This window comes from Anas platyrhynchos, chromosome 2 (assembly GCF_047663525.1).
Source record: "Anas platyrhynchos isolate ZD024472 breed Pekin duck chromosome 2, IASCAAS_PekinDuck_T2T, whole genome shotgun sequence".
NCBI classification, from domain to species: Eukaryota; Metazoa; Chordata; class Aves; order Anseriformes; family Anatidae; genus Anas; species Anas platyrhynchos.
In genome coordinates this window covers 23,575,425-23,603,363 of record NC_092588.1, presented here as the reverse complement: position 1 = coordinate 23,603,363, position 27,939 = coordinate 23,575,425, and the positions used below count along the sequence as shown (strand labels likewise).

The following is a 27,939-nucleotide window of genomic DNA, read 5'->3' as shown; positions in this document are numbered from 1 at the left end:
CCGTGGCCCCGCCCGTGGGGGCGGCGGGCGCGGCGCGGCTCCCTCAGCGCCTCAGCGGGAGGCGGCGGCGGCGGGGCCCGGCCGGGGCCGGCCGGAGGAGAAGGTTTTGGGGGTGAGGGGGGACGAAAATAAAAAAAAAAGTCCCGAAATGGCGTCGTGCGTGGGCAGCCGGACCCTGAGCAAGGACGACGTGAACTACCGGCTGCACTTCCGCATGATCAACGAGCAGCAGGTGGAGGACATCACGCTGGAGTTCTTCTACCGGCCGCACACCATCACCCTGCTCAGCTTCACCATCCTCAGCCTCATGGCCTTCGCCTTCACCAGGTGAGCGGCGCCTGGGGGGCGCCGGGGGGGCGGGGAGGGTCCCTATGGGAACCCTATGGGAACCCTATGGGGTTCTGGGGAGTCCCTATGGGGTCCCTGTAGGGTTCTGGGAGTCCCTATGGGGTCCCTGTGGGGTTCTGGGAGGTCTCTTTGGGGTCCCCATAGGGTTCTGTGGTGTCCCTGTGGGGTTCTGAGGAGGTTCTTTGGGGTTCTGGGCAGCTCCTATAGCGTTTCTATAGGGTTCTGGGGTGTCTCTATGGGGTCATCGTCAAGTTCTGGGGGTTCCCTATAGGAACCCTATAGGGTTCTGGGGGATCCCTGTGGGGTTCTGGAGGATCTCTATAGCGTTCCTGTGGGGTTCTGGGTGGGTTTCTATGGAGTTCCTATAGGGTTCTGGGGGTTCCCTGTAGGAACTCTATGAGGTTCTGGGGGGTCCCTATGGGGTCCTTATTGGGTTCTTAGGGGTCCCCTCTGGGGTTCTGGGGGATCCCTATGGGATCTTCATAGGGTTCTGAGGGGTCTCTATAGGAACCCTATTGGATTCAGGGGGTCCCTGTGGGGTTCTGGGGGATCCCTGTGGGGTCCTTATAGGGTTCTGGGGGCTCCCTATAGGAACCGTATGAGGTTCTGGGGAGTCCCTATGAGGTCCATCTGGGGTTCTGGGGGATCCCCATGGGGTCTTTATAGGATTCTGGGGCGTCTCTATGGAGTCGCTAAGAGGTTCTGGGCTGCACGGCCCCTGTCAGGCTCTGTCAGGGTGGGAGATCCCCCTCAGAAGGGTGCCGCTCTTCTGTGGTGTTTGCTCAGACTTGAGTGGTCTTCTCGCTAAAAACAAGCCTGTGGCTCCAGCAGTGCCCCAAAACAGCTTTTTACTAGGTTATCACGGAGCTCGGCGATGACATCACGCCAGCAGGTAACTTACCAAGGGTTCGTGGAGGGCAGGGACTGTTCTGTGTCATCGTTTTCACGCAGCGAGCTTTATCTGGGGCCCATCGCCCCTTGGCATAGGCCCCGGTACTGATAAGCGTAGCCACATTCTTGCCCCACCACAGGAACAGCCTTCACCACCATAGTCATGCATGGAAATAAAGCTGAGGACAGGCACAGGTATCTTCAGGAGCCTTATCTGTAAGCAAAAGGTATAGCAGGGCAGGCCGTGGGGCACCTCACGGTGTTGTTCCAGGTTGTCCATGTCTTTTATTGCCTCCTGCTGAATGGGACTGCGAAGACAACATTAGCATCCTCCTCTAGGTTCAGTTTCTCGCACAGTTTCTAGGCAAATAGGGATTCTGGAGAGGTTCTGGCTGTGCTAGTGCATCAGGGTTTGGGCTCATTTATGCTTTAGTGATGTTGTGTGTATGTGATTACAGATCGCAGTGGCCTCATTCATTTTACTCTGCTTTTGATAGAAGAACATCCTAACTCATCCCTAGGCCTCAGATACAATTCAGTGTGTAATCCTCAATATCTGAGGGATCCATTTTTAATAGTTAACTCAGAGATGTTTCTATGTGTTGGTACAATATCTAATCAGGAAGCCTTGCTGTGAGCGTTCCTCTTGCCTCATGTTCCCCTGTCTGATAACTTGTCCTGCTGTCAGGCTAATTTAGGTCAAATTGGCAACGTGTTGGGGAATTCTCATCCAGACGTTGTTCTGAGGGGCTAATGGAATTGACTGCTCACCTTTGGGAGAAGAAAAGGCTCCTGCCTTTAGTTCTTCCAAGCAGAGGATGAGTCAGGTAGCAGCTTCGGGATTATGCACTCTTCTTGGCCCAAAGAATATTTCTTGAATTCTCAGGTGGTTTGTTCTTTTCTGAAGAGGATTGCTAGCTTTTCTCTCCATTTGTCTTGCTAGCTTTCTAACTTGCTTTGGTTTCATGTTCTTTCCCTTTTCTCTCTCTCTCTGCTCAGCCTCACTTCCTGTGTTTAAGTACCTATTGACTTCTCTTTAACAGTTCCCAGTTGCTCCTCTTGTCAGGTTGTGGGAGTTACTGTTTTTTTTTTTAATGTGTTTTTTTTTTTTTCCTTCCCCTTTTCTGCCATTTCCAGCCATCACAGGAATTTCCTAAATCAGGGTGATTGCCTCCGTTGCCTTATTTGGGACGCTGCTCGAGCCATATGTTCTTGAGAAGCTGAGGGAGGTGGGAATAGCTCCCCGCGTGCTTCCAGTGTGTGCTCCCAGCTCTGGGCTTTCTGCTCCCATCAGCTTATTGCACGAGTCTCCAGTGGCTGCGTTCATATTTCCACCTTCTGTGCTCAGTCAGGTGTGCCAAATGATTCCTCTTCCTTGCTTCCCCTGTGCTGTCAGATGTTCCGTACCACTCCCGATCGATTTATAAAGCAGGGGATTTTTTTCCACATTACATTCGTACCAATGTTCAGCAAAATGTATTTTTTCAGGAACTTCAGCATAGGCAGAGGAAATCTGGCTTCCCTTAAAGTCTCTCTTGCCTCCTCTGTAATTGTTCAGTGCCAGAAATACCCGAGGGTTCACGTGAACTTCTAAAATGCTTTTACCTTGGATATACCAAGCCTCCCTTGGGATCAGTGGGAGCCGATGACACCACCTTTGAGCAGGCAGATGAGGGTGAGACAGAACTCCAGATAGCAGTAATGTTCAAGGAGCAGTAATCAGAGTCCAGAGGAAGAAACGTGAGTGTTTTTAGCTTCTCCATTTTACAGCGTGGGGTAGTGGGCATTCTGTTTTTAAAGCACATCCTTCTGGTGCCTCTGACAATGGCTGCAGCTGCCGAGCTTGTTTCCTGCTGAACGAGCCAGACGCAGGCTCCTCTGCTTCCAGGCCTCACCCAGCGTGGAGGCACAGAGTGGTTCTTGCTTTCCCTGCCCTTTTCCTCCCTGGAGCAGAGGGCTGTGGCCCTCTCCCAGCCCCAAGGCAGCCTGCAGGAGGGCAGCTGGCTGCTGGAGGGGATGTTGGTGGAGCACAGCAGCGTTTATGGAAGGCTTCTTTTCCCCTACACTCTAAATTTAGCGTCCTTGCTATTTTTACCCCAGTTCAGTGTCCTCAATTCTTCTCGTTGTGATTTAATACCTACTTCGTGTTTTTTCAAGATGCTTTTGGAATGCAGTGCTCTGGAACAGGGAGAAGATCAGGAGAGACAAAAACATTATGAAGTTATGAGGTGCTTTGTTTTTTTTATTATTATTTCTTCCGAAAGCGCCAGACTTGAAAAACACATTTGTGAAGTGGGTTCAAACCGAGAGAATTTTCTTCCGTCCTCCCACACGAGCGTTAGAAATCTCATTTGTGCTGCGTGAACACCGACATTTCAAAGTCGGCATCAAAGTTCCTGAGGCTAAGCGAGGAGATGATTTAGCACATTTTCCTGATTGCAGCTTGTTGTGATCGTGTCTTTCCTCCACCGGTTATTTTGCCTCCCTGTTTCCTTCGGTGTCCTCAAACCAACTCTTCTGGGCAAGCGTTGTAATTCTTATCTTAACTAGCACGCCGCAGCAGGTCTCTTGCTGCTACCTGTCTTTACCTGCTTCTGGCAAGGAGATCGGTTATCTAGCCCTCCTGAGAGGCACCTCCAAGCAAACCAGCCAAAAATGCTTCTACCACTCGCTTGGAAAGAGCTGTGCGGTGATGTGACTTCAGTAATCTCTTCAAAATAAAGAAACCCGCCCAGTTGGTGGCACCAGTGACAGCCTGTGGTATTTGCGTGCATTAAAGCAGGAACATGGCTTTGGCTGAGCCCTCGGGGCCTGAAGCTCTGTCTGGGAAGGGCTCTGGATGAGATGAGCTCTGGGGGTTGCCAAGGGAGCCAGAGTGAAGTCCTGGAGCTGGGAATTTGGGGCTGGCGTGAAGTGTCAGCCCATGCAGCGTGGCTGCTGGAAAGTGACTACGAATTCCGGGGTCAGCTGCTTTAAGGAAAATGCTGTAGGGGGTCCCCAAGGCCTGCAGAGAAACCATTCGTGTTTAATGTACATTTTGCTGCCGTACGGATGAACTAACACAGCGCTCAAATGTCTCCTCGTGATGAAAGTCTGCCATGGAGCTATTAAGGTTGGGTTCTGAGGGCAAGGGAAATAATTTGGCAAAGAGAGAGTTTATGGCTGCAGCAAATACATCTAGTGTGGAGCACATTTGTGCTGTCACACATTATTACCGAGCCATCCAGAAAAGTGACAAATGCTCTGCCAGAAAGAGCTGTAGTCCCTCTAAAGTTGTCTGGGACTTTTTTGTGTGTCGTGGGTTGGGGATAAATAAAGGAATTTATTTAAATAGATAAACTGATCACAGGCACATTGAAATTACCCAGATAGAGAAACTTTGAGCAGTAGTAGCTGATATATTGTGAAATATCAGTTGTGCTTTTTACTGTAGTTTGAAGCTTTTCTAATTTTATCGCTGAAGTCTCCTAGAAGCTGACTGCTGGTGAGAAGGTTTGGGTGCTGTCTTTGTTAATGTTGCTGCTGTATTCTTTAAATTCTACCTGCAAGAGAAAGAAGAGCTTGGTCAGGTGTGCCTTGAATTCTTAGATTTCTCTTCTGGTCATAATATGACAGTAGCACAAATAATACTCGCATGTTATTCAGAGCAGAAGGGGATTGCAGCGTCAACCAAAACAGCAGAAGGGAAACTGGGAACTGCATCCAGGCTTCTAGAGTCTTGGTCACCATTTGCAGTGTAGAAGTGCTTTTGATGATTTTTCTGTGAAAATTAAAACAGCAGGATTTTTTCACGTTGCTTTAAATGTAGTTACTGTTAGAAGTCACTGCAGAAGCAATGCTTGTGGCTTGCAGGTGTTGATGATGTTTAAATGCCTTGTAAGAAAGGATAGCCAGAAGTGCAGAGTGAAAACCATTCACTGCAATTACTGTCTTGACTGGGTACATAACCAGCATGCTTATTTCTTCTACTTATTTCCATGTAATCTTTTATTGAAGTAATTACATCTTCAGAGCCTTTCAACTTCACCTTCAAAATAACACTTTAACACTTTGATGTTCTCTTTCTCTCTCTCTCTTCAGAGATGACTCTGTCCCAGAGGAAAATATTTGGAGGGGTATCCTCTCGGTGATTTTCTTCTTTCTAATCATCAGTGTTCTAGCTTTTCCCAATGGTGAGTAAGGTCCATTCATCATTTTTTGCAGCATGTGAATTTGCCTTTATCGCCACTACGTTTATTTTGATTAAAGTGCCACTTTTAAATGTAACTTTTCTCTACTTCTCTGAATTCCCTTATGTTAGGGCACAGTATAAAAATGGGTTGCAGTCGCGCTGAGTGGAGATAACAGTGAAGTGCCAGTTATTTATAGCTTGTCTGTACCTAACAAGGAAGTCGGGTTTTCAAAATCAGCGTCTATGTTTGCAGGTGCACAGCTGCAGCTCAGACTGCGAAGTAATGATGCTGCCAGATCCTTAAGTAATGTTTAAAAACACGCTGCCTCTGTGTGTTTTAGCAGAAGTGTAATTCTGCAGTAATTCTGAGATGTAACACGTAAATCACCTGGTGATGGTTAGGAACCCTCTACATCACATTACAATGTAAAACCACAGTTGCTCAGTAGACATTTAAGTCAGACAAAGATTTTGATAATTGTATGGGGAACAGAAGGTGCAAAAGGGGTAAAATCTGTGGGTGACACTTAGTTCTGCAGAGGAAATGCTGCCTTTCCTGTTTTTATTTATTTTAAATTTTTGCTCGTTGCTGTCAGCAAGAGCCTTATTCTTGGGTCAACTCCAACCAGTCTTAGGTTCGGCAGTGTTCAGAAATAAATGAACGGTAATTGTGCTCATGGCATGCTCTTGGGATGTATTTTTCTGATGTTTGAACATTATTAATTGATGGCTTTCACAAAGCGCTCCCTGAAAAACCAAGTGTGAGAGAAAAATGAACTTCATGCTTACAACTGTGAAAGAGCAATCCACAGCGTGCACTGAAAAAACTAGTTGGCCACATCTCGCTCCCTAAATGTACATTTCACGTGTAGATGTTTCCCACTTTCGCCAGACTCAGCTTTTCTGCTTTTTGCATTAACTCTGGTGATTTTAATTGAATAAAGTCAGGTTAATCACTGGCTTTAAAGTAAATAATAGCTACACAGGTGAAGAGCACAGGTATCGTGCACAGCTATTAGATGTGTGATACTTAGTTTGGAAGTTTTAGGAGGCCTGTTTGCTAACGTTTCTTGGTCATCTGAAGGCTGAGCACTGTATTTCTTTGCTGGCATGAAAAAAGAGTGTATTTGACTTCACTGAGAGCAAGCCACGAGTTGCTGTGGTCTAGCAAGCAGAGCAAGAGATTCTCAGCTGAGATATGGTATATGCTAAGCAAATGGTATACTACTGTTCTGGGAACAGCTCCCATTAAAATAATTGAATGTTATGTTTATGTCCTGCTAATTGGCAGTCTCTCTCCCCTCTCAAATCTGATATTTTTCTTAAATATACAGGAAGGAGCCCTAAAGTTTTGGGCATGTTATACAGCTTGACATAGAACTGATCTGTGTTTATGTCAAACTTGGGATGAGAAATGCCGTTCTTACTGACTGTTTTCTAACAGGCTTTTTGTTTACCCTCCACAGGACCTTTTACACGCCCCCACCCTGCAATATGGCGAATGGTTTTTGGTAAGTTTAAGTTGTGTTTCTGACTCAGTGCTTTGGCAGGACCGACCATTTTTCTTTTCCGATGAATGGATTTGTCGTGAAACATAATTTGTGTGTCAAACTTAGTGAATAACTCTTCCCTCCCACTTCTGAGCTGTTGCTTATAATCTGTTCTCAATTATGTTTGGGAACATCATTGGAGTTTCTCTATGTTGGGATGGTGTAAATTAAATCATCAGAAAAGGAGCATTCCCTCTGATTCTCTGTTTTAATCCTATTTTGTCTGTATGCTTCCTAATTCCCTCCCCACTTTACTGCCATCTCTTCCCAACTCAAAAAGATGTTTGTTTGTTTTTTTTTTGAGGCTACTAAAAGAACTAGCTTACTTCAAACTAAACCTGGTTTAGTAGAGTATTTCTTTTCATTATCTGCAAAACATGCTATTTTTTTCTTAAATAGCAGAATTGTATAGTTGAATATGCATTTATTAATATTCCTAAGGTATATTTTTTTTTTTTTTTTTAATTTCAGCAAAATTACTGTAAATATTAATTGTATTCATAGTTGGGAAAATAATTCCATTAACTGCAGTAGCTACCAAGTGAAATCCTGCTCCTTAAACACCTGAACTACATGGCAGGAACATAAACATTTTAAAAATAATCTAGAGTTCACAGAGCACAGCCTAAATGTTAAGCATATTTACAGGGAATTAGGCGGATTTGGTTTAAAAGCTGGTCCCTTTCTTTTTAACGGGACTATGAATGTCCCTCTCTCCTGCCACTTCACAGAGCTAAAAATAAGTAGCTTCCCAAAGTAGCTGATTACTCATCTGTTGACATTGGGAGGATACTGCTGATTAGATAGTACTGGTTAAAGAATCCTGCTCCTTTTGAAGCTGGGGAAATGCAGGTCCTACTGCACACTTCCGATTACAGCAAATGTAAATTAAAAGAGCTTTCCCAGGCAGAGCTTGACCCTCTGTATTTCTGGGGAAAAACTGCAAGGAAAGTCACGAGTGACATCTTCCCCTCTCTAATCCTGCTTCCTTTGGCGTGACTTATTTAGCCATGCTAGAGGTCTCGGATCTGTGCAGTCGATGAAAAGCAGGAATGGCACATCTTCAGCATTTCAGGACGCACCCCCACCCCCAGGCTGCACTTATTTTAGTAGTTTGGCATCTGTTTACCTGATGCATTTTAGGGACACGCTGCAGAAGACAGTATAGGCTCTCTGTACACGTGTGCACTTGAATGGAAATTTTCTAGCGCGTCCTGGGGGTTAATAACAATTCAGTTCTTCTTTTCATAATTGCTATAGTTTGTTTTGGATGGCAGATACTAAGTTTTTATTCATGTTAATTTTTCTACCCTCCACGACATCACTGCAGGACGCAAGTAAGTTTGAGTGTTAGACTTTAGAATTGGTGTGTTTATGTGCCTCTTCCAAATGTGGTCATAGATATCTGTGAACTTGGGAGTAATGTAAAGATGTTCCCAAAAGCAGCTTCATCTATCTGCAGATCTACACCTGGGATCCTTCTTAACTTCATACAAGTTTTGATTTTTTTATAAAATTCATACTCTGGGAGGAGAGAGGAGGTAGTCTCAAATGCATCGGTGTTTCTTAATTTATAAATGTATGTAAGCATATCATCATCTTTATCTTCAAAAGCTTCAAACAGCCAATTTTCCAACTCACAGAAGTAACTCAAGCCTGCCAGTCCTCCAGTTTATATTTGTAACCACTCTTTGTTGTCAGATTAGTAAACTGATCTTGGTGTTGAAATCTGCATTTAGGCTTGGAGATTTGACCAACACAACTTAAAGGCAAAAAGCCAATCCAGTCCTGTGATCCTGATGTGTCTCCTACTACGGAGCTTCCTGATCACGGACTTGTGTTACTCATGCCCAAACTGTCTAGACTGATTCTTTTTTGACTGGATTGATAGAGTTGAGCATACATCGTGTCACGTGAAGCAGGAGATAATATGAAAGACTGAGTGCTCAAAGATTACCACCTGCCTTGTTTCTTAAGCTGCTTTGCTTGTAGGCACTATGTAGAAAACTTATCTGTGCAAAGTGGGCATGTGTTGAGTGTCTGTTTGAAAGCTTTTTAACCTTCTGTGTCCAAAAATGTTTTTGTGAATATGATTCTAAAGCAGAGTCTTTTTGCAGGTCTCAGTGTGCTCTATTTTCTGTTCCTGGTGTTCGTGCTCTTCCTTAACTTTGAGCAGGTAAAAGCAGTGATGTACTGGCTGGATCCTAATCTTCGGTATGCCACAAGGGAAGCAGATATTATGGTATGTATCCTCAGCACCTCATTGGACATTTTGGCTTCTTTACGTATGTTTTGCATGGCTGGGAAGGGATCAATCTGAATTTACTGGCATGTGCCATGCAAGGTTTTGCCTGTACTTGATAAGAGCCAACGAGGCCTTTGTGTCAACTGCTGTTTAGTGACATTGAAATCAGTTGGTGTGAAAAACAGTCTTCTTGGAGAGCAGATTCAAGAAAGGGGTAGGAAAAAAAAGGCTGTGCAACAGCAGCTGGGAGATAGGAGTGAGAAGCAGCCCTGCAGCCTGTGGAGAGGCCCCTGGTGGGACGTTTTGCAGAACGTGTGGTGGTGCTGAGGCATGGGCAGCCTGCTGTTAGGGTGCTGGGAGGACACGTTCCTAAATGGAGCCTGAGCATGGGCGTTAGTGATGTTGCTGAGCAACAAAAGGGAGCTGAGACGAAGTCTGCTGGTAAGCCAGGCTCACCTGGCTCTCCTGTCATTTAAGCTAGAAATAAATTCAAGTCAGGGGAGGACTAGTGTTACTGCTGGCACAGAACCACGGTACAGCAGATTTCCAGCCTGTAGCAGTGGCAGAGACTTCTGAACTACTGATCCTGATAACTGTCATTTAAAGAAAGTTGGAGTAAAGTTTTCAAGTGCAGTGATAATGGAGGCTGTAACTTGGTCTCTTCTTGTTCTGGCCAAGTTGCTTGTGTATAAAAGGAAGTTAAACACGTTTCACTGTATGACTGGCAGAGCGGTGTTTGAGAAGGTGATGCATCAGGTGAGGGGAAAGGTCCTAGTAAAAATATAAGCAAAAATACTTTTTTTTCTTTTTCATCTGTATACCAGGGCAAGAGTCCTGTAAAATTCTACATTCTTGTCTTCATGGAGACCAGGATTTAATCATTTCTCTACCATCCCTTTTTCAACTTGTTCGTGGCTCATTTGTGCAGGGGTAGCAATGGTTCGGGCCTGAGGGAGAAGCTTTTCTTCAGCAGCTCTGAGCAGTACTGTGTTGTTACCTGCAGATGGCAATGTATGTTTTAGGAGGGTTGAAGAGCAGAGAGCTTTTTACATGTGTATTTCCAGTTGGAGATAGTTCAATTTGTGCCCAGTGGCAAGACAGAACCCCCCAGATGCAGCCTCCTGGTGGAATCCTGATTTGTATCCTGCCTGTTTTAAGTGGACAGTGATTTCTAGCTCTCACTGTTAGAATGTAATGAGAGAACACATTTCTTTTGATATTGGTGACTGAAATATTAATTAAGATTCTTAAGGAATCAACTGCTCATCTGGGTTTCGCTGGATAGAAAGAAATTCCCTCATTCTAGTGTTTCTGCAGTTTCCTGTTCATTGAAGTCATTTTTGTTTGTATCTTTTATCTTTAACAGGAATATGCTGTGAACTGCCACGTTATCACTTGGGAGAGAATCCTCAGCCACTTCGATATATTTGCTTTTGGGCATTTCTGGGGCTGGGCTATGAAGGCTTTGCTGATCCGCAGCTATGGGCTGTGCTGGACTATCAGCATCACCTGGGAGCTCACGGAGGTAGGGCACCCGTTTATCTCAAGAAAACACATGAGTCTTTAATTGTTCCGGGACAGAAGGGGAATGTTCCTAGAAGGATGACTCGCTAGCTCTCAGTACAGATTCATATTTTAAGCCTTATAAACCAGGTGCAGAGCAATTGGTTTGGTCGCAGTAATGGAGAACAACAAGCTGGGCTTTAGGTAAGTTGGGCAGATGATGGTTTACTTAAATAGAAAGGAAGTCCTGGCAGCATATTGTTGCTGTCCATACTTTGTATTTCTGCTGTAATAGGAGCCAAACCTCATATTATTTCAGATGCTGATTTTTATACCCTGATTTCGAGTAGCTATTCTCCTTTTTCACCTTGTAATACCCGTCATCAACTGTCATGATCCCCTTACTCCGAATAAAGTAACATTTAAACATTTTATATGGTTTATACACCATACAAGTGTTTTAAATACTGCACAGTAAAAAGGAGTTCTGGAATCCCCAAGGGAAGTGAGAGGACTCAGCGGGAGAAGTCTATATGGAACAGCAGAACATCATTCAGTGTGCTGTTCTCTGTCATGAGGCCAGAGGGCATAGCCACTTGTTTAGTTTAATCATACCCCACAAGCCTCATTTATTCATGTTCAGTGACATAAAAATGTGGTTTTTATTGAACCAGGATTTAAATTATTTCATACCCATTGTAGTCCCCTGTACCATGGTTTGGGGGACGATTGACTTCTTTTTGTTACCCAGCTTTACCACAATTCTCCCAAGCATGTGTTTCAGTCAGTTAAAATAGGATTTAAAAGTGTCATAAGTTATTTAAAATAAACCCTACTGAAACCTAACTTGTTTTAGTCAATTGACTTGCTTGGACTGATGATCTTTATTGTTAGATCTGTTTTGAGAGTTCAAGCTGATTAATTAGAATATGCATCACCAAAAATGCAAGGATGTGTTTCTATAAAAAATGAGTTTCATGATATTTTTTGATGGGACAATTCAGAGAAAAAAAGTCCACATTTTATCAGCTTTGGGGGCAGTGTAGTTTAGCCTATCATACTTAAGATACCAAATGTCGATAGAAACACATTAATTTAATCTTTAAAACTAGTTTTCTATAGGGCTTACCTTCTTGAGAATGCTTGGCTATCTGACAGTGTGTTTATAATTCAGAAATGTAGATAAGGATCTAGTTGTCAAACTAAATTTCTGGGTTTGAAAATATTGGTGCCATGAACTCATTCAAAAAATATTTTTGTTCTGTGGCATTCAAGGATACGCTGGTTTTTAAGCCATTTTGAAACTGTTTTAAGTTCAGAATTTCACAAGTACCCATTCACAGAGAACAGCTTTGGTGGTTATTGTACTCATTTTTCCCTTTGGAAAAGAAGTTTTAAATTTGGATTTGTTTCACACACTCTCTTATCGTTCAGCTGATCTTTACACAACCATCGTCTTCAACTTGACACCGCATGGGGTGTCTAGTGTTCCCACTTGCTGAAAGGCAGATCGTGGGGACAGACAATGTGTTGGGTAAGGTTCAACATATGGAGGGGTTATCACCACCCAAATGGATTTTTAATGAATTGGTTAATTCAGGGGAGTCATTAGAAACCTGCAGAAGTTATCGGGGCAGTTACGGAGGGATTTAGCTGTGCATCTCCTGTTAGCATTAATGGCTTTGAGCTGGCTCCCCCTTCTGAAATGGGACACTTGGCTCTCGCTGCTTACTATCGGATTAAAGCTGGGACGCGGGCGGGCCTTGGTCTCTTGTTCTGAGAAAGCAGCGAGCAGCTCAGACAGACTGCGTAACACCTGTGGTCTGTTCTTTGCTGCCTCCCTATCTGTAACTTCTGGTGCCTTTGTCTGGATTATTGCATATTGGGATTCATAGCCTAGTGTCCCTTTTGGTGTTAAACTTACTTGAAACATGAAAGGGAAGCTGTCTGTAGCAAGATAACAAGCAACATTGTCTAGCTTAAGGCCTGAAGAGAACTCAATTTTCTTCTTTACAGGTTGAAATTCAATATAGCATTGGCAGAGGCAACCAAGCTGCTTTGATACATTTTGCAAGAGTTTTCAAAGGAAGGGTCACTTGTCAACATCAGGCACTGATTTATTATAACTTGACCACTAGTCATTCATCCTGTATAGCAAGAACGTTCTTCTTGTTCCTTTTGACACATCTGATTTTTTGGGGGTGTTTTATTTATACATTTGTCAACAAAAGATGCTCTGCCACCAAATTGTACCAATAATCTTCCACAGACACACGAATCAAATTATGTATGTTCGTTTACTGACAAAATTTGTGCCATGCTTATCAGAGGGTTATTTAGTTAGCTATTTGTTTTGTTAAGCTTCTGCATGAGTATTTCAAGGGGACAGTTTAACAGGTGGCTTTCTTGAGTGCCAGTCCACAGTGAGATTTTTTTTTCAGTCTCTTAATTTTTGGGTTGCTCTGATTTTTTTATTTTTTTTTCCCCCTTGTAGAACAAATAACACAACTATTTTCCTTTTAAAGGAGGATGACGAGCTGAATCCATCTCTCAGTAAATTATGCTTGTATCTTGCCTCAACTGTTGCCATCTGGCCAACTGTCCTCCTCCACTCTACCAAAAGCTATCAAATGTATCTGTAAACATTTTTAACTACCTTACTGATGCCTCATAGCGGTCTTCAGTTAAGCTGAGGATTGAGTTCAGAAAGGAACTGATTGCTAAAGAAGTAAATCATTTTCCAGGGGAAATTTTTAAGGGCTTGAATTTTGTTTTGCTCTTTCCCGGTGGTGGCAGCTTTTCCGTCCGACACTGAGTTGTTCCTGGGTTATTTCCCAGTATCTTCGTCTTAAAATCACCTTCACAATTAGTACTTACCAGTATGCTCTTAACTGCTGGAGCCATTCTGGATCAAGTATGGCAGCAAAGCTTGTAGTGTCTGAGTTATTGGTGAACTCTAAATCTTCTTACAGTCACTAAATTCCCCAAAAAACAGTAAATGAAGGAGTTTTGAGGTTTTTTTTTAAATCAGAGCAAGTCTTAAGTCCTGAATTCCAACACATTTTAGTGCTGACAGCTATTTAAAAATCTTTATGTACAGCATTGCCCCAGCAGGGAATGGTGAGAAGGAGCCCTGAGGTCTTACATACTCTTATCCAAGGCCTTCCGAAATTAATGGGAGGACTCCCATCAAATTTCAGTGATTCTGGCTTGTATCCTTGAAGTATTGCATTTACTGAAATGCTGGTGTTTGGATGTGTTCTTAAAAATGAATTTGTATTAATTCTGTGCTGTTCCTCACCCAGAATCTTCTTTTTGCTGTATTCTGTAGCTCTTCTTCATGCACCTTCTGCCTAACTTTGCTGAATGCTGGTGGGATCAAGTCATTTTGGACATCCTGCTTTGTAACGGGGGTGGCATCTGGTTGGGCATGGTAGTTTGTCGTTTCTTGGAGATGAGGACCTATCACTGGGCAAGCTTCAAGTAGGTCTAAATTAAAGCTTAATTAAATATTCCTTAATATTAAATTGTTTGGGAAATAGACATTCTTTGCATATGTAAAATGCATGTAGTACAGAAATAACATGCAATCTGCACGTGCTAACAGTGCTGTAAGTTTATTTTGTCTTAAAAATCCTTTTCATATTAATATTACTTTAGAGCATATCTTTGTAAATATGGTTATGTATATATTTTTCTTTGCAATCCAAGTTACAATTATTGATGCCAAATGAAGGAGGGGGGAGGAAGTAAAGCTATTTGCATTTTCAGCTTATTTTATAGAAACAAAACTTCGAAGAAAGCAATGAACAAAGCTAATTGTAACTGCTTTTCTCCTTATACAGTGTTTGTAATCTCCAGATTTGGGTTTGGCTTGATGAGGCAGCGTGGCAGTCTGTTGATTTAAAAAAAGGAATCAGGCTGGTTGTACCTGTGTTGTTAATTACCTTACCCCACTGCTGACCCTCCAAAATAAATGATTTATTTGCAAAATAAAGTAGCATTTGCTGTGTAAAAGGGCAACAGCTTGTGGCTGAGTAGGTTCCAGTTCTTAGCTCTCCCACTGTGGTTTCTTTCTGTTGTTTTTGCCCACCTTCTCCCACCTCCTACCTTTGTTCATTGCTCTGAGAACCATCCAGCCTTCAGCCTCAATTCAGTTTTCCCACATTTCAGTTCAGACAGAATAATGAGCATTACAGCTGATGTTCCCTCTGATTTTGGAGAGCTCACTGAGAATTAGAGCAGATAGCAGAGTATCTTTGGCAGAACTATTTTTTATTATCCTTGTGGGATATTTTTCTTGTAGACTTTTTGGACCTTTAATGTGAGGAGGAACTGCAGAGAATGAGAAGCTTTTGCTTATGCCCTTTTGTTTTCTTTTCCCTTTTTTTGATGAATAAACACGGATCTTAAAGATTAGATTATTTCCCCCCACCCTGACCCCTTAACCTCTTTAACCTTAGATTCCACTAGCCTAAGAGAACATAAATATTACAAAAATGAAGTCTGATTTTTTTTTTTTCAGAAGGGCCAGGGAAACAGGTTGAAAAGTGACTTCTAACCCAGAAATCTCTTGATTTTCTTTTTTTTTCTTCTTAGAATTCCCTGTCCTTTGGGTGGTGTTGCTCATCTGAATTGTTACCAAAAGCAATAACCATAAGTCATCTGTCAGATGAACCTCCATTCCCTTTCAAAAGGGAATTTAAAAATCTGCTAGCTTATGACAGTGCTACCACATTTCTCTGGAAGAGAGTGCAGCTAAATACCAGAACAGCAAGGGCTGTGTGTGCTGTTAGTGCAGTATGCTTCACCCTGTGGAGCCAGCCTCTTAAACATTTGATGAATAAGAAATTTGACAGATCCTTGAAGGACTGATGTCCACGAGCTCTGGAACAAGCAGGCATTGGGATAAGAGCAGTGGCAGCATAGACTGAGGAGAAGTATCCTCTAGGTTCTTCAGGGTATTTGGAGAACTGTAATCCTCCTTTATTTTTCCTTCATGGAGAGAATGAGAGAAGTTTTTCAGGTAGTTACTGACTCAAGGTAGAGGTGGGTGGGCTTTCATAGTGTGTCCTGACCGAAATGCTTAACAGATCACGTTTCTCAATTCCCCCTTGCCCGGTACACAGTTCTTTCTGTAGAAATCTTTGCTATCCAGCAAAAAAAAAGTGTGATGGTTCTGAAACATCCGTAACGTGGCTATTGTTTCTTTTTTTTCCCTTGCCTCTTCCTTGTCTTCACTCCAGCCATTCTCTTTTTCTAGGGATATTCACACGACCACAGGGAAAATCAAAAGAGCTGTGTTGCAGTTCACCCCAGCCAGCTGGACCTACGTCCGCTGGTTTGACCCGAAGTCTTCATTTCAAAGGGTGGCTGGAATCTACCTTTTCATGATCATTTGGCAGGTAAGAAGCAAATTCTATGAAATCAAAGCTGCCATCAGCTCAGTTACTTATTGGCTGTGTTCGGCTAGAAGATATTCTAATGCAATGTATGGCTGTCACTGAAATGCACGATTAAATGAATTGATCATACAAAGCTAGTCAGGGCATTGTTCGCAGGAGTTACATGATAGTTTGGGAGTGTAATTACAGAATCTGTGGAAAAGGGGGAAAAAAACACAAATGCCACTGGCCATCAGTTTACTTTTTGCAATTGATACAGTTTTAAAAACTGCCAGACAGGTGGGTTTTGTTTGTTTTTTGTTTTTTCTTTCCCATTGACTTTTGGATGGATCACTGATCCTCACAATTCTGGCTGGGATCCAGCAAGACTCCATAATATGTTCCAATTGCCTGGGTGTCAGGCAAATGCTGACAGAATTCACTAAAATAGCTTGTTGTTAACTTGCCGTATTTAGTTTTTGAAAGGACAGCCAGAGGTGTTTAATCGTTTTTTGCGGGGTTGGTTGGTTTCTGTTTTAAATAGATAAGTTCTCTTCTGCCCCTCTACAAAATTTGCCTTAGTTATTCATACCTGATTTGTATCTGAAAGATTCCAGAAGCCTTCTGCAGTGCAAGTTAGTATCTGGTCCAGGTTTCATAAGAGACTAAATGCTTTCACAGAGGTGTCTAGGGAAGAATTCCTTGTTTTAATGGCTCATTCCTTGCTTCTAGGCACTTTACATTCTCAGCCTAATAAGCAAGGCTACAGTGGAGCATTAAATAGTCCTTCCCTGTTTAAGTTACCATATTAATCCGCAATTTTTCTGTAGTAACTCGTTAAGAGTTATGCAAATTGAACACTACTAACTGATTTTTTTTATTTTTATGTAGCTGACTGAGTTGAACACATTCTTTTTGAAACATATCTTTGTGTTCCAAGCAAGCCACCCTTTAAGCTGGGGGAGAATTCTCTTCATAGGAATCATTACAGCACCCACTGTAAGGTAATTTTGTTTTGTTTTTTTTTTAACGTTCAGAGTAACTTGACTTCTAGGAATCCAAAAACAACATGTAATTTGTGAAAGATTGCAGTTCATTTCAAGGAATTTATGCTTTAGCCACCATGAAAAGCAAAAACAATCACCAATTCTCAATAAAGTGTCTTTTCTGCCCAAACTAATAAGGTAAAATGTATGTAAACATCTGTGTTTCCATAGGGATGCAGAACCTGTCTGTTCCATCTTCTGTTGGTATAGCAGCTGCATAATTTATCCTTGAGGACTGGGTGCATGCAGAAGTTTGGGTTGATGAATCATATGCTCACAAAACTGTAGATGAGGGAAAATAGAGCTGTTGTTTTTTCAGAGTTCCTTATGTTGCTTGTCTACAGGAAACGTTAGCATGTTATAAGATAGAGCGTTACTTTACCCTGAATAATAGGACGTCATACTTGCCGTTAACTTCTTTGTAGAAACTACCCTGCTTTTATATGTATGCTATTTCACAGTCGTCTTTTTTTTTTCCCCCTGTGATGTAGCTGAATGTAGACAGAATTCAGTTTTGATGTTAAGAAACAAGGATTCCCATTCACAAGTAATGTAATGTTACCTTGGACAGTTAAATAGCAGCCATGCATTGCTTTATTCCTAAAAGTGTTTTTTTGAAACTGGTAGTCACTGAAGTTATGTGCGGTGATTTCACACTGTTAATTAAATCACCTTAAACATCCTATAATCTCCTAAACGAGTTTTCAGGTGTTTTATGGCACTTCACAGCCTGTAGAGATCTTTATTCTTAAACAATCCTTATGTTGTTTGATTAACAGCGCTTGCCTTCCCCATCTGTCAGCAGAAATCAGACACTGAGGAAAGGAACTTTGTTCTCATTTACTTAGGGTTCTCCTCTCTTTTAAAGGAGAGAATTTTAAAATTCTCTTAAAAATTTAGGAGCTCAAAGAAAACACAGCAGAATTTTCTCACTACTTTGTCTAGAGACCAGAAAAACATGCTGGTTAGAGCATTCACCCAGGATATGGGGTAGCCACATTCAGTTACTTCCAAGGTTTAAACCCACATCTCTCAAGAAAGTGCAATTGTTAGCAAATTGAAGAGAAGCTGTGGAAAAAAAATGGGGATTTTCTAATTCTGAAGCTGTTGCTTGTTGCCTAAAAGAACTGGAGATTCAGTGGAGAGACAGGAGGCAAACATGTAGCTCTGCTAGCCTACTAGTTTGGGTACTTTCCCAGTCCTTGCTCTCAGGATTGTTTTCTGTGTTGTTTCAAGCTATTTGATCTATGTGATAATCTGTCCTGCTAGAATTGGAGCCATCTGGTAGACATCCAGCATGATTGCATGTGAATTCAAGCATCAGCACTTCATTTTCAGTACAGATCCAGTTGTAACATAAACTAGGTTGCTAAATGTAAATGTTCTGGGGACTTTCAACATCGCTGAAGAATTTTCTTGTGTTTTCCTTCGCAGGCAGTACTATGCCTACCTCACAGATACGCAGTGCAAGAGGGTGGGAACTCAGTGCTGGGTGTTTGGGTAAGTGTTCTTGCTGCGTACAAACCTGAAGCACTTGAAGAGGTATTAAGTAGGAATCCAGCACAGAAACAGGCTTGAAACTGGATGAAGCCAGTTCCTGTCTTGTAGTTCCTGTCTTGTAGTGGTTTTAGTATAAATAACAGTAAAGAGAGAATTTTTTTCTTTTTGCAAGTTCAGAGGAAAGGAAAATTCTGGATTTAGAGGTAGAACATGAGAATTGATGGAATGAGTAAGGAGAAGAATAAAAGGAAGATCTAGAAACTGCTGGATAAAGCTAGCCTCCTTCAAAGTAGCACTGGCCTTGCTGCCCGTATTCTCAGTCAGGTGAGAAGGATAAAGCTTTTGCACCTACTGCTTTTCTGTCATTAGAGTAACATTTACCAGGCTGTCGAGGTGGGCACTGCTGCTATTTGAGGAATCACAACAAAAGGCGGTGAAACAAACCACAGTTCTTAAAAATTTCTATTCTGTTCTCGAAGAGGGAAAAGAATAACGCTGCGAATAATGGTTACCTTGACTACGATCTCTTTCAACATCTCTTAGAGACCTTTAAATGAAGAGTTCGCAGGAGTGCTTCTGGTGAGAACTTCCTTCTTTAGGTGGTTTGACTGAAATGCAGCCTTCTGGAAACCAGAAGCGTATGCTGTTGTGGTACTGTAAAAGCTTGCAAACAAACAACCCAGTAATGTCCCTCCTGGTTTATGACTTGGAAGCTTACAAACGGGCAAGCATAAAAGATCCTAAATCAAGTCTTATGAAAAAATACATGTCAATTTCAAGAAGTTATTAAAGAAGCTCATTTCTGATGGCAATGATTTTAAATGAAAACAGGCTTTTCATTCTCATTGTCAGGATTAGTGTATGTCTTATCTCCAGTTGTCTAAATCATTTTTGTGCTTAATAGAAGCAGCTGTTGCTTAAATTAGCGTAGCATTTCAATGAGCCATAAAATGCTCAAATTTAATTTAGTTACAGTGCTCTGCCAAACTGCCCCTCACCTTTATTGTTGGTCTCGAGGATGTCCCAGCATTTAAGGAATTGCTGAGCTGGCAGGCTTGTGTCCAGGGACACTATATCACCATAAGCAATACCCATTTTTTAGCAGTTAGTTGAGATGAGAGTGGAACACGCTGCAATGTAATTGAAGGGACTTCTAGTCTTGCTTTAAATGTACCCTGGAGAACATGACACATGTCTCCTTGGGTTTGGAAGGACTTAAATATTCACCTCTTTCACTGAGATTTCACCTTCCTGGATGGATCTATTACTGCCTTCAACTCATGGTCATAACATCCAATGGATATTCAAAAGGTAGTAACTTTTTGTTCTTGTTTAGGTTTATTAGAGCTGAGTAGGAGTAAGTAATGTATTCTGTAAGCCTAAATCCCCTTACCTGGGGAGGATTGCCCGATTCCACCTCCTCAAAACATGCATTATGATCACTAAAGGGAGACTGCGACATACATAGTCCTTAAAAAGGCATTGGCTTTTTTTAATGATCATTACAGAGTAATCTGTCTTTTGGATTTGGATGTTAATTTAGTACCAAAATAACTAATCAATCAAATAGTTAATAACTGCTTAATTTACAATTAGAATCAAATAAACTTGCACTGTTTGTGCATAAACATCTGAGTAGTGACAGAGCAACTGAATTAACGTTTCAGAGGTTCACATTTAAATACAGACATTTTACTGAAATACATATTTAAATGATTTAGGAATTGAGATGTTTGTATGGAAGAAAAAACATTCTTTTTAGCTACAGATGGCAATCTCAGAGTCATATAAAAGATGCATATTAAACTGTTTTATAATTTGGAGGGGGGAATTTTCAAAGTCTGTGCTATGAAGGAAGAAAGATGCGCTCCCTATTTTATCCAAGAGAAATAATGTCTACATATTCTTTTACAAGATGAAGGGAGACATAGTTCTGAATGTTTGCTTTCTGACTCAAATCATTGAGGATGGATTACAGCAACTATCATCCTTGGTTCAAAGCTCTCACTGAACATGTTTGTCTAATAAGTCAGAACATAGATATTCAAATAAGTTTTTGTGATTGCATATCTGCAGCCTGATCTAATTGTGGAAAGTGTGCACAGCGCAAGTATTTTTCATGCTGCTTGTTGCTGTAATCTGCTGGAAAAAACAGAGTAACACCAAGAGTTGGAAGCTTTGGATTTATAGCCCCTTCGTTCCACCCCCAAGTGGCAGAGAGGACTCCATAGCTTTGAGCCTGACAAGATGTAAATACCTGGTGATGAGGGAGAGATGGAGCTTGGTTTTATTCTTACAATGTTGGCTAGGAAAGTAAATACAGCAATTTTTTCCTCTCACATTTCTCCACAAATCCTCTAATATTACAGCGTGGACCTGGGTTTACATGTAAACCAGAGCAAATGTGTGGGCTCTCAGAGAATTTGGAATACTGTTTCATGTTGTTTTTGTCATTAAAATACTTCTGAAGTGAGCAAAGTAACCTATTAGAACTGTAGTAAATTTGTGTCCTGCAGAGAAATATCCAAAGCGTAGTTCTAGCTCACCCAACAGGGAGTCTATTGGTCATTCAGCATGCAAAAGACATTTCTATCTGGTGAGGGCTGAAGCACAGTGGTAGGTATAAACAGAAATTCTCAGCTATTGGCACACATTCCTGCTTGTTCCTTGGACAAGCAAAGGCTTGTGGAATTGTGGCCTACTAGCTTAGCATTTTCTGTGGGCTGTTTATGCTGAAGAAAAATAAAGAATGAACAATAAATTTTCCAAAGACTTTGAGTTAATGCTGTTGTTGGGGAGATGTGTGCTCGCTAGAGAGTAGTGCTTGTTTAGAGCTGACCATCTCGAGCCTGGGCTGTAGACATGAGAGTTAAGTCCTTTGTGTTTGTAATCACTTTTTTTTTTCTTCCCTTTTTCTTGTATTCACTCACAGGGTTATTGCTTTTCTTGAAGCTATTGTGTGCATAAAGTTTGGACAGGATCTTTTCTCCAAAACACAAATCCTGTATGTTGTGTTTTGGCTTCTCTGTGTGGTAAGTGAGATTTCTCATGTGAAACATAAGGCACAGCAAAGGCATTGAAAGCATCCAAATAGCTTCCTCTCTGGAACATTGGCAGCAGGGGATCGTTGTGAGGGAATGCTGGTAAAGAACTTCATGCATGTCCCAGGAAGAGCAAATATGAGATCGTTTAGAACTACTCTGAAGAGATAAGAATAACTTTTTCCTTAGTTCTTGACCTAGTAGAATGTAGTCACTTAACCAGTACTTAACAAAGAAACAAACTGTGGTTATAGATCTTAGCCTTATGAGAGAAAATGACAGTTCAGTTGAGGATAATCTGGGAGCTGCTTCCGATGGTGCCCTCTGGAAGAGAACAGGAGTTAATGAATAGCATTAATAAGTAATGCATGTTGCTTCACACTGAAGTCTTACAACTGCAGAAGCCCTGCTTTATCAGGCAAATTGTTTTCACTCAGCCTGCAGCTTTCTGCACTTCAGTGTAATTACTGCAAATGCAGCTTGAAATGCCCATTTTACAACAGCAAACACGTTAGTTAGTCTTGCCCAACTTGTAACTCTGATGCCAAACACATTTTAATGAAAACTAAGGCATTTCTTCTGGGCTGTGACAGTTAAATGCTTCTCCCTTCTGACTGGGAACACAGTTCGAACAGGTGATAGGAAGTTGGAATTGATTGTTCTGCTATTTAGTGTATCCTAAAGTTGGAGTCCAAGTGTTAATTGATGTGGAAAAAGATGCAGAGAGAAACAGAGCGTGAAAGTCTCCAAACATGGAATCTCCAGGAATTCAAAGACTTTGAACCAGCAAGGAATTTGGGAAAAATAAATAAATAAGTAGTTACTTTTTTTTTTCCTCTCCTTCCTTGTTTAGGCCTTTACAACTTTCCTGTGTTTATATGGAATGGTTTGGTACGCAGAATACTACGGCCACCGAGAAAAGGTACTTTACTAGGATGCCTGGTCTTGTTTTATACCAAAATGAAACAACAAAGCTACTAGATGTTAGGATCCTTTACCAGAACTAACATACATGGGGGAGAGGGGGGATGGTTTGGAGCCTTAACTGAAGTCAATAGAAAGAACTCTGAATTCAGTGAGCCTTGGACAGATCCCAGCTTAAACTGTGGTTTCTAAAGAATGTTGTCCTCTTGGATACCCAAAACGAGGCTGTAATTTTGGCAAAGCATTCAGGGACGAATGGTCAGCTGCTGTCCCCATTGTACAGGTGGAATGCTAGGGGAATATTAAGAATACTGGGTTACACAACAGATCACCTGGCAAGTGGTGAATTCTTACTGCACCATCTATGTCGTACCTCTTAACTATGGAGGGAAACATCTGAAGTGCTGGTTGTATGTTTTATCAGGACTTCTGCCACATTTTCAATCTACAAGCCTGTGCTGGTCTCAGGAATCAGCATCCCAATGACGTGTGTCCCTCTTGTGTTTTGCAGACCTTATCAGAAAGTGAAGACAGCCCGTACAGTCCAGATGCTTCCTGGCTTCATTCTAAATTCAGCAGAGGTATCGGCACTTATACATGTGTGTTATTAAAGGGGGAGCTTTAATGCTTAGCATTAGGAAATAAGGCTTGAGAAACTTACCTGGGAGACAGCTGGACTTCCTTTAACATCCCTGCAGGAGCTATGCAGATAAATCATCTACAAAGCTATTTGGTTTTACTGCCTTTTTTTCTTCCAATTCTAAGAAATGTATGTATTTTTTTTCATGGAGCAGTTTCTTTTTTCCCCTACTATTCCAGATCATTCTTGGAGGTTTAGGACGTTATATATTTCATAAGTGTTCTGGATGGGTTTTCTACCTAAACATTGCATGTTTGGTTTTAAATATGAGTGCAAATTATACTTCTATTCCTCCTTTTTAAGAAAGTAAAGTATGTGCCCTGGAGCTTATGTTCTTGCTGACACTTGCCTAGTTAGTGCAGCACTGATAGTCATAAACAGCTTCTTCTGTACTTAGAGGCAGCCCACCTCTAACTTCTTTTCCCTACACTAGAGGTCAGTTAATTTACTCTTCCTCTTACTCTTTAGTGTGGGCTTATTGAAAAAAATCAAGCTTCACATCTGGAGGTGACCTGTCAGAGCTTACGCTCCAGATGTGTTAGTATCATTAAAATATTTCTTATTTACCATATACTTTAAAAACATCTACAATTGAGCTTTTATATACCAAATGTGATTTCTCTATATGCAGATATTAACTTATTCTTCGCTTAGTGCATTTGTGGACTTTTATTTGAAGAAAAATTGCTTGCACTTGAAGTCTCTCCTTTTCTCTCCTTTATACACACTGGAGAAATCTAGCCAAGTAAATATTTGTTCTCTGACTTTATCTGTTTCTTCGTTAATTGTGAACTTAACCTCTTCCGTGTTTTGCTCTTGGATCCTTCTTTCAGTCCCCATTGCCTCCCTTTGCTTTCTCGGAGTCAAACGCTGCCTGTCAAGAAAGACTGAATCTGTGACTTCAGTCTCATAGCTCTTCAATTCTGATAGTAACAAAACTTCTGCCAGTAAAAAAAAAAAAAGTGTAGAGATCTGAATTATTGATGTCATTTCAAAATAGAAGATGCTTCACCACTATATTTGGCTGTGAGAAACTTCTGAAATCTCTTGTAAGAGGAGGAATTTTACAGTTCTTAAATTTGTTTTCATTCTTTTTTGTAATTAGGCCACTAGATGGAGTAGGAGTACCAGTTTGTATTAGCTTGAACTACTCTATACTGTAAATGCTGTAGCTTCAGAAAGCCTTCACTGTCTTTCAGACAAGAACTTGTCAATGTCAGATAGTCAAAAAGTGTTTTATTTCTCAGCAGGTGCTGACAATAGCCCACCAAAACATACAGTCAATAGTGAAAGCCACTCATCTCGGAGGAGGAATCGGCACTCCAAGTCAAAAGTAACGAATGGAATTGGCAAGAAGTAAGAAAGGTGCCTGAAGATACTCTACGATGTGATTAGAGATGACAAAGAAAATCAGACCTGGTTCTGAGCTTCCAAATGGAAGATTGATATTTTTTTTTTAAATTTAAAATTTTAAAAAAAGAAAGGCGTTGAAGAAAAGGATGGTCAAGAGGGAGCCACCGGTGTTGTGCAACTCATCGCCTGCTGATACTTGCCATTCACTGATTTAAACCTAGTTTCTTCAGCATGTGGCAACAAAAGCTAATGAAGAGTATGCTGGAAAGAAAAGTAATTTTATCATAGCAGGTACACCCTGTTTTGTGTTCAGGTGTTACAAGTGCATTTTAATATCGTAGCTGAGGCCATAAACATGAAGGTTAGTAAACTGATAATCAGTTTGCATGGTTGATTGGATTGTTCTGTTTCACTGTGTTCTTGTTGTTTTCTAGAAGAGTATGCAATCCTTTGACTAAAAGCCACTGCCTGTCTTTCTCACCACTAAACTTTTCTATATGACAGTTGGTAAATATTTAAAACGTCCATACACGTAGACAGCTGCTTGCTTTTATTTAAAGGCTCTACAGACCTGGTGACAGTGTTCTACCAGCTGAGAAATGGGTCCAGGTTTCTTGTAAATGATGTGAAATTGACCTTCAAATGCGGTCCTTTTGTTCTGCGTTGTCCTTCTGCTTGACTGTTACAGATTCTATTTCTTTGAACGTTTTAAAATCCTTGTATAAAAACCTGTTGTGAAACAGAGAGGGCCGTGCCTCCTGCCCTCAGAGACAGATATCTCATTTAGCTGGTTTTTCTTCTTTACTGCAGCATTTTGCATCTTCAAGTGCAAGTCTGCCATTCTTTCAGCCATGTCACATTGCATTCAGTGTTCCTTCCTTCTCCCCTTTGATTTGCCTCTGCCTCAGCTGGAACCAAGAAATCCCAGCTTCTTCAGACTGAAAGCAGAAACTGCTTTGAAGGCTCTGGTGCCCTACCAAGCCTGATGATAAGGCAGGCTTGTTTTTTTTTTTTTTTTTTTTTTTTTTTTTTTGCTGGAGCCCAGTTGCTTACTACTTCCGTAAACATAATTATTTGTAAAGACTTGCTGAGGTCTTTGGTGTCTGAGAGCTAGCATGATATTTCTGTGATACACTGCCTTGGTTTGTACTTCCTATCATGCAGTTGGACACCCAACAGCAAAATGACTTTCATGCAGATTTTTTATTTTCTTTTTCTCGGGGGGTAGGCTGAGGGGTTTGAAATATTAAATCCAACGTCTAGTAACGTGGGTAATACTCCAGGTGTGACCGTAATGATTAAATCAGGAGGTAAACAATCAAGAGCAATCTGTTCCTGTATTAAGTTATCAAAATGTTTTTGTGCCAATTAAATTTGGGGGTTGATAGAGGTAGGTAGCTTACGTAAGGGTAATTAATACCCTCAGCCACTAGTCTTCAGAAGAACCTGGGATTTTCTTTTTCTGTGAATAAGTTACTTTGATTTGCCACAGAGTAACGACGAAAGAAGATGCAGCAGAGACTTTATACAAGTGTATGATACTGTAAATAGGAGGAAAAAACAAGTATCCTGTGTAATCCATGAATTCCTGTGTGCCACAGATGATCGACATTGTCAATGCACTTAACTGTTGCTGCTGAACTCCTCAAAGGCCCTTTGCTCCCCACCCCCCTTTTCAATCAAGTAAGTGTACAACTTCAGAGGCCACACAGTGGAAGCTGCTAGATCAGCATTGCTACGGTGACATTAAACATTATGGGGGAAAAAACAATAGGAAGACTTTCAGGCTTTCCTGCAACTTCTTGGTTTTCATTCATATCAGCAGATCCGTGTATTATTGTCTCTTTCTTTGTGGTGTGCTGCATATTGATGAATGTATTTGTAGATTTCTTTGGATGTTCAGCTCGTTACTTTATTTCCTTGGTTAATAAGTCAGCCTGTGTAAGGCTGAAGAACGGCATTGTAAATTTTCTGTTGATCCAATACCAAAGCGAGAGGTTGGAAGCCGAGTGGTTTCGATCCAGTAAGTCCTGTGGCTGTGCAAGGTGAGAGCCTGTTTCGTACTTGCACGGTGTATACACACCAGCTGTGTCTACAACGCTTACGTGTGCAAGCAGACACTGAAGTACACCATCTGGTTGCCTGTGGGGACAAGCACACCTCTTGTAACTGCAGACCTGGTGCTTCCGCTGCTGCACTGCACCCTAAAAACTGAAAAGGCAAATGCGAAGCGTTGTCTTGTTGGAAGCTGACTTCTCTACGCTGTTACAACAGCGCTGGCCTTGAAGAAATGTTGTTTGACAACATCTTTTTAAATATTTCCCGTGATTTTTTTTGTTTGTCTGTTTGTTTGTTTTTGCTACTCTTTCAGAGGGAGGACTGGGGTGAGGGGAAACAAGTAAACTCTTCAAGTGCTGCTTGGAAAATGGTATTTCCTGTCCTCTGTCAACAGTTCTGCCTGGAATTCACACGTGTTCTCACAAGTCCTCTGCTGACTGACAACTGTATTTTCAGCTCCATCGTCTCTGGATGTGAGCTTTGCACTAGCAGGCATTGGAAAGGTGCTTTTGATCACTGCTGTAAACTTCAAGTGATCCCAGTTTTACCATTTTACTACGCTACTGCTGAATGTGGTGTGCGCGCGACACCTACTGTGACAAATCACCGAGCTCTTTAGCAACAAGCATCCATGTATGAATTCTGCTGCTTGAACAGTATTTTGTAATAGTCACAGCTGCACTGTCCTGTTTTTAACTACTTATTCTGCCTCAACATCTCCTCCGTACTCTCCTGCTTCTGATGTTGTTTCTCTGTCCTCTGGTGATCTCCCCTGCTGCCAGTGAGGGAGCTGAGTTGGCCCTCCAGAGGCTGGCTGTCAGCGCTGTCAGTCATTGAAGGGAGGCTAATTCGGGGCAGCAGGGCATAAAGCAGGGGGTTGTGGCCAGAACTTTGTGTAGTGGGCTAAATAAAAACGAAGAGTTTTAAGGTGCAGGCATGAAGTGAACCAGTGCTAGCCTGGAGTACTGGATTCCAGTACCGAAGTTGCTGTATAGGTTATATACAGCATCCAATTCAATAGTGGGAGTGTAATTTCAACCAGTGCTTTTGTTACTCTTCTGTGAAGATGACCATTTATTGTTCCATCTGTTAAAACTTGTACTGTTTTTTTACCATGTTATCACAAGAGGACACAGATGTTACCATGTATTTAATAGTTTTGAATAGAGTTGCTCTGTATCGATTGCAAAGTCTTGTATTTTGCAATAACTCAGTAAATCAACCCATGTCACCCATGTCTGTGTGTCTGTCTGTACTTGCAAGGCGTAGGAAAAGATTACATCCT

The 27,939-nt window shown here is 41.6% G+C and overlaps 1 protein-coding gene across 2 annotated transcripts; it reads left to right on the top strand.

Moving 5' to 3' along the window:
* The first annotated feature begins 1 nt into the window (after position 1).
* PTDSS1 (phosphatidylserine synthase 1) lies at positions 2-27,889 on the top strand. Of its 2 annotated transcripts, none has more exons than XM_021277264.4 (13): positions 2-327; positions 5,320-5,411; positions 6,877-6,921; positions 9,078-9,202; positions 10,572-10,730; positions 14,040-14,191; positions 15,972-16,113; positions 16,984-17,096; positions 18,573-18,638; positions 21,571-21,670; positions 22,533-22,601; positions 23,115-23,184; positions 24,491-27,889. In XM_021277264.4, the coding sequence occupies exons 1-13, from the start codon at positions 149-151 to the stop codon at positions 24,601-24,603; spliced, it is 1,425 nt and encodes a 474-aa protein (XP_021132939.2). In that variant the 5' UTR covers positions 2-148; the 3' UTR covers positions 24,604-27,889. The 2 variants fall into 2 exon arrangements, with proteins under 2 accessions (XP_021132939.2, XP_027308292.1); XM_027452491.3 differs by having other exon boundaries at positions 9-327; positions 24,494-27,889.
* Positions 27,890-27,939: the final 50 nt, after the last annotated feature.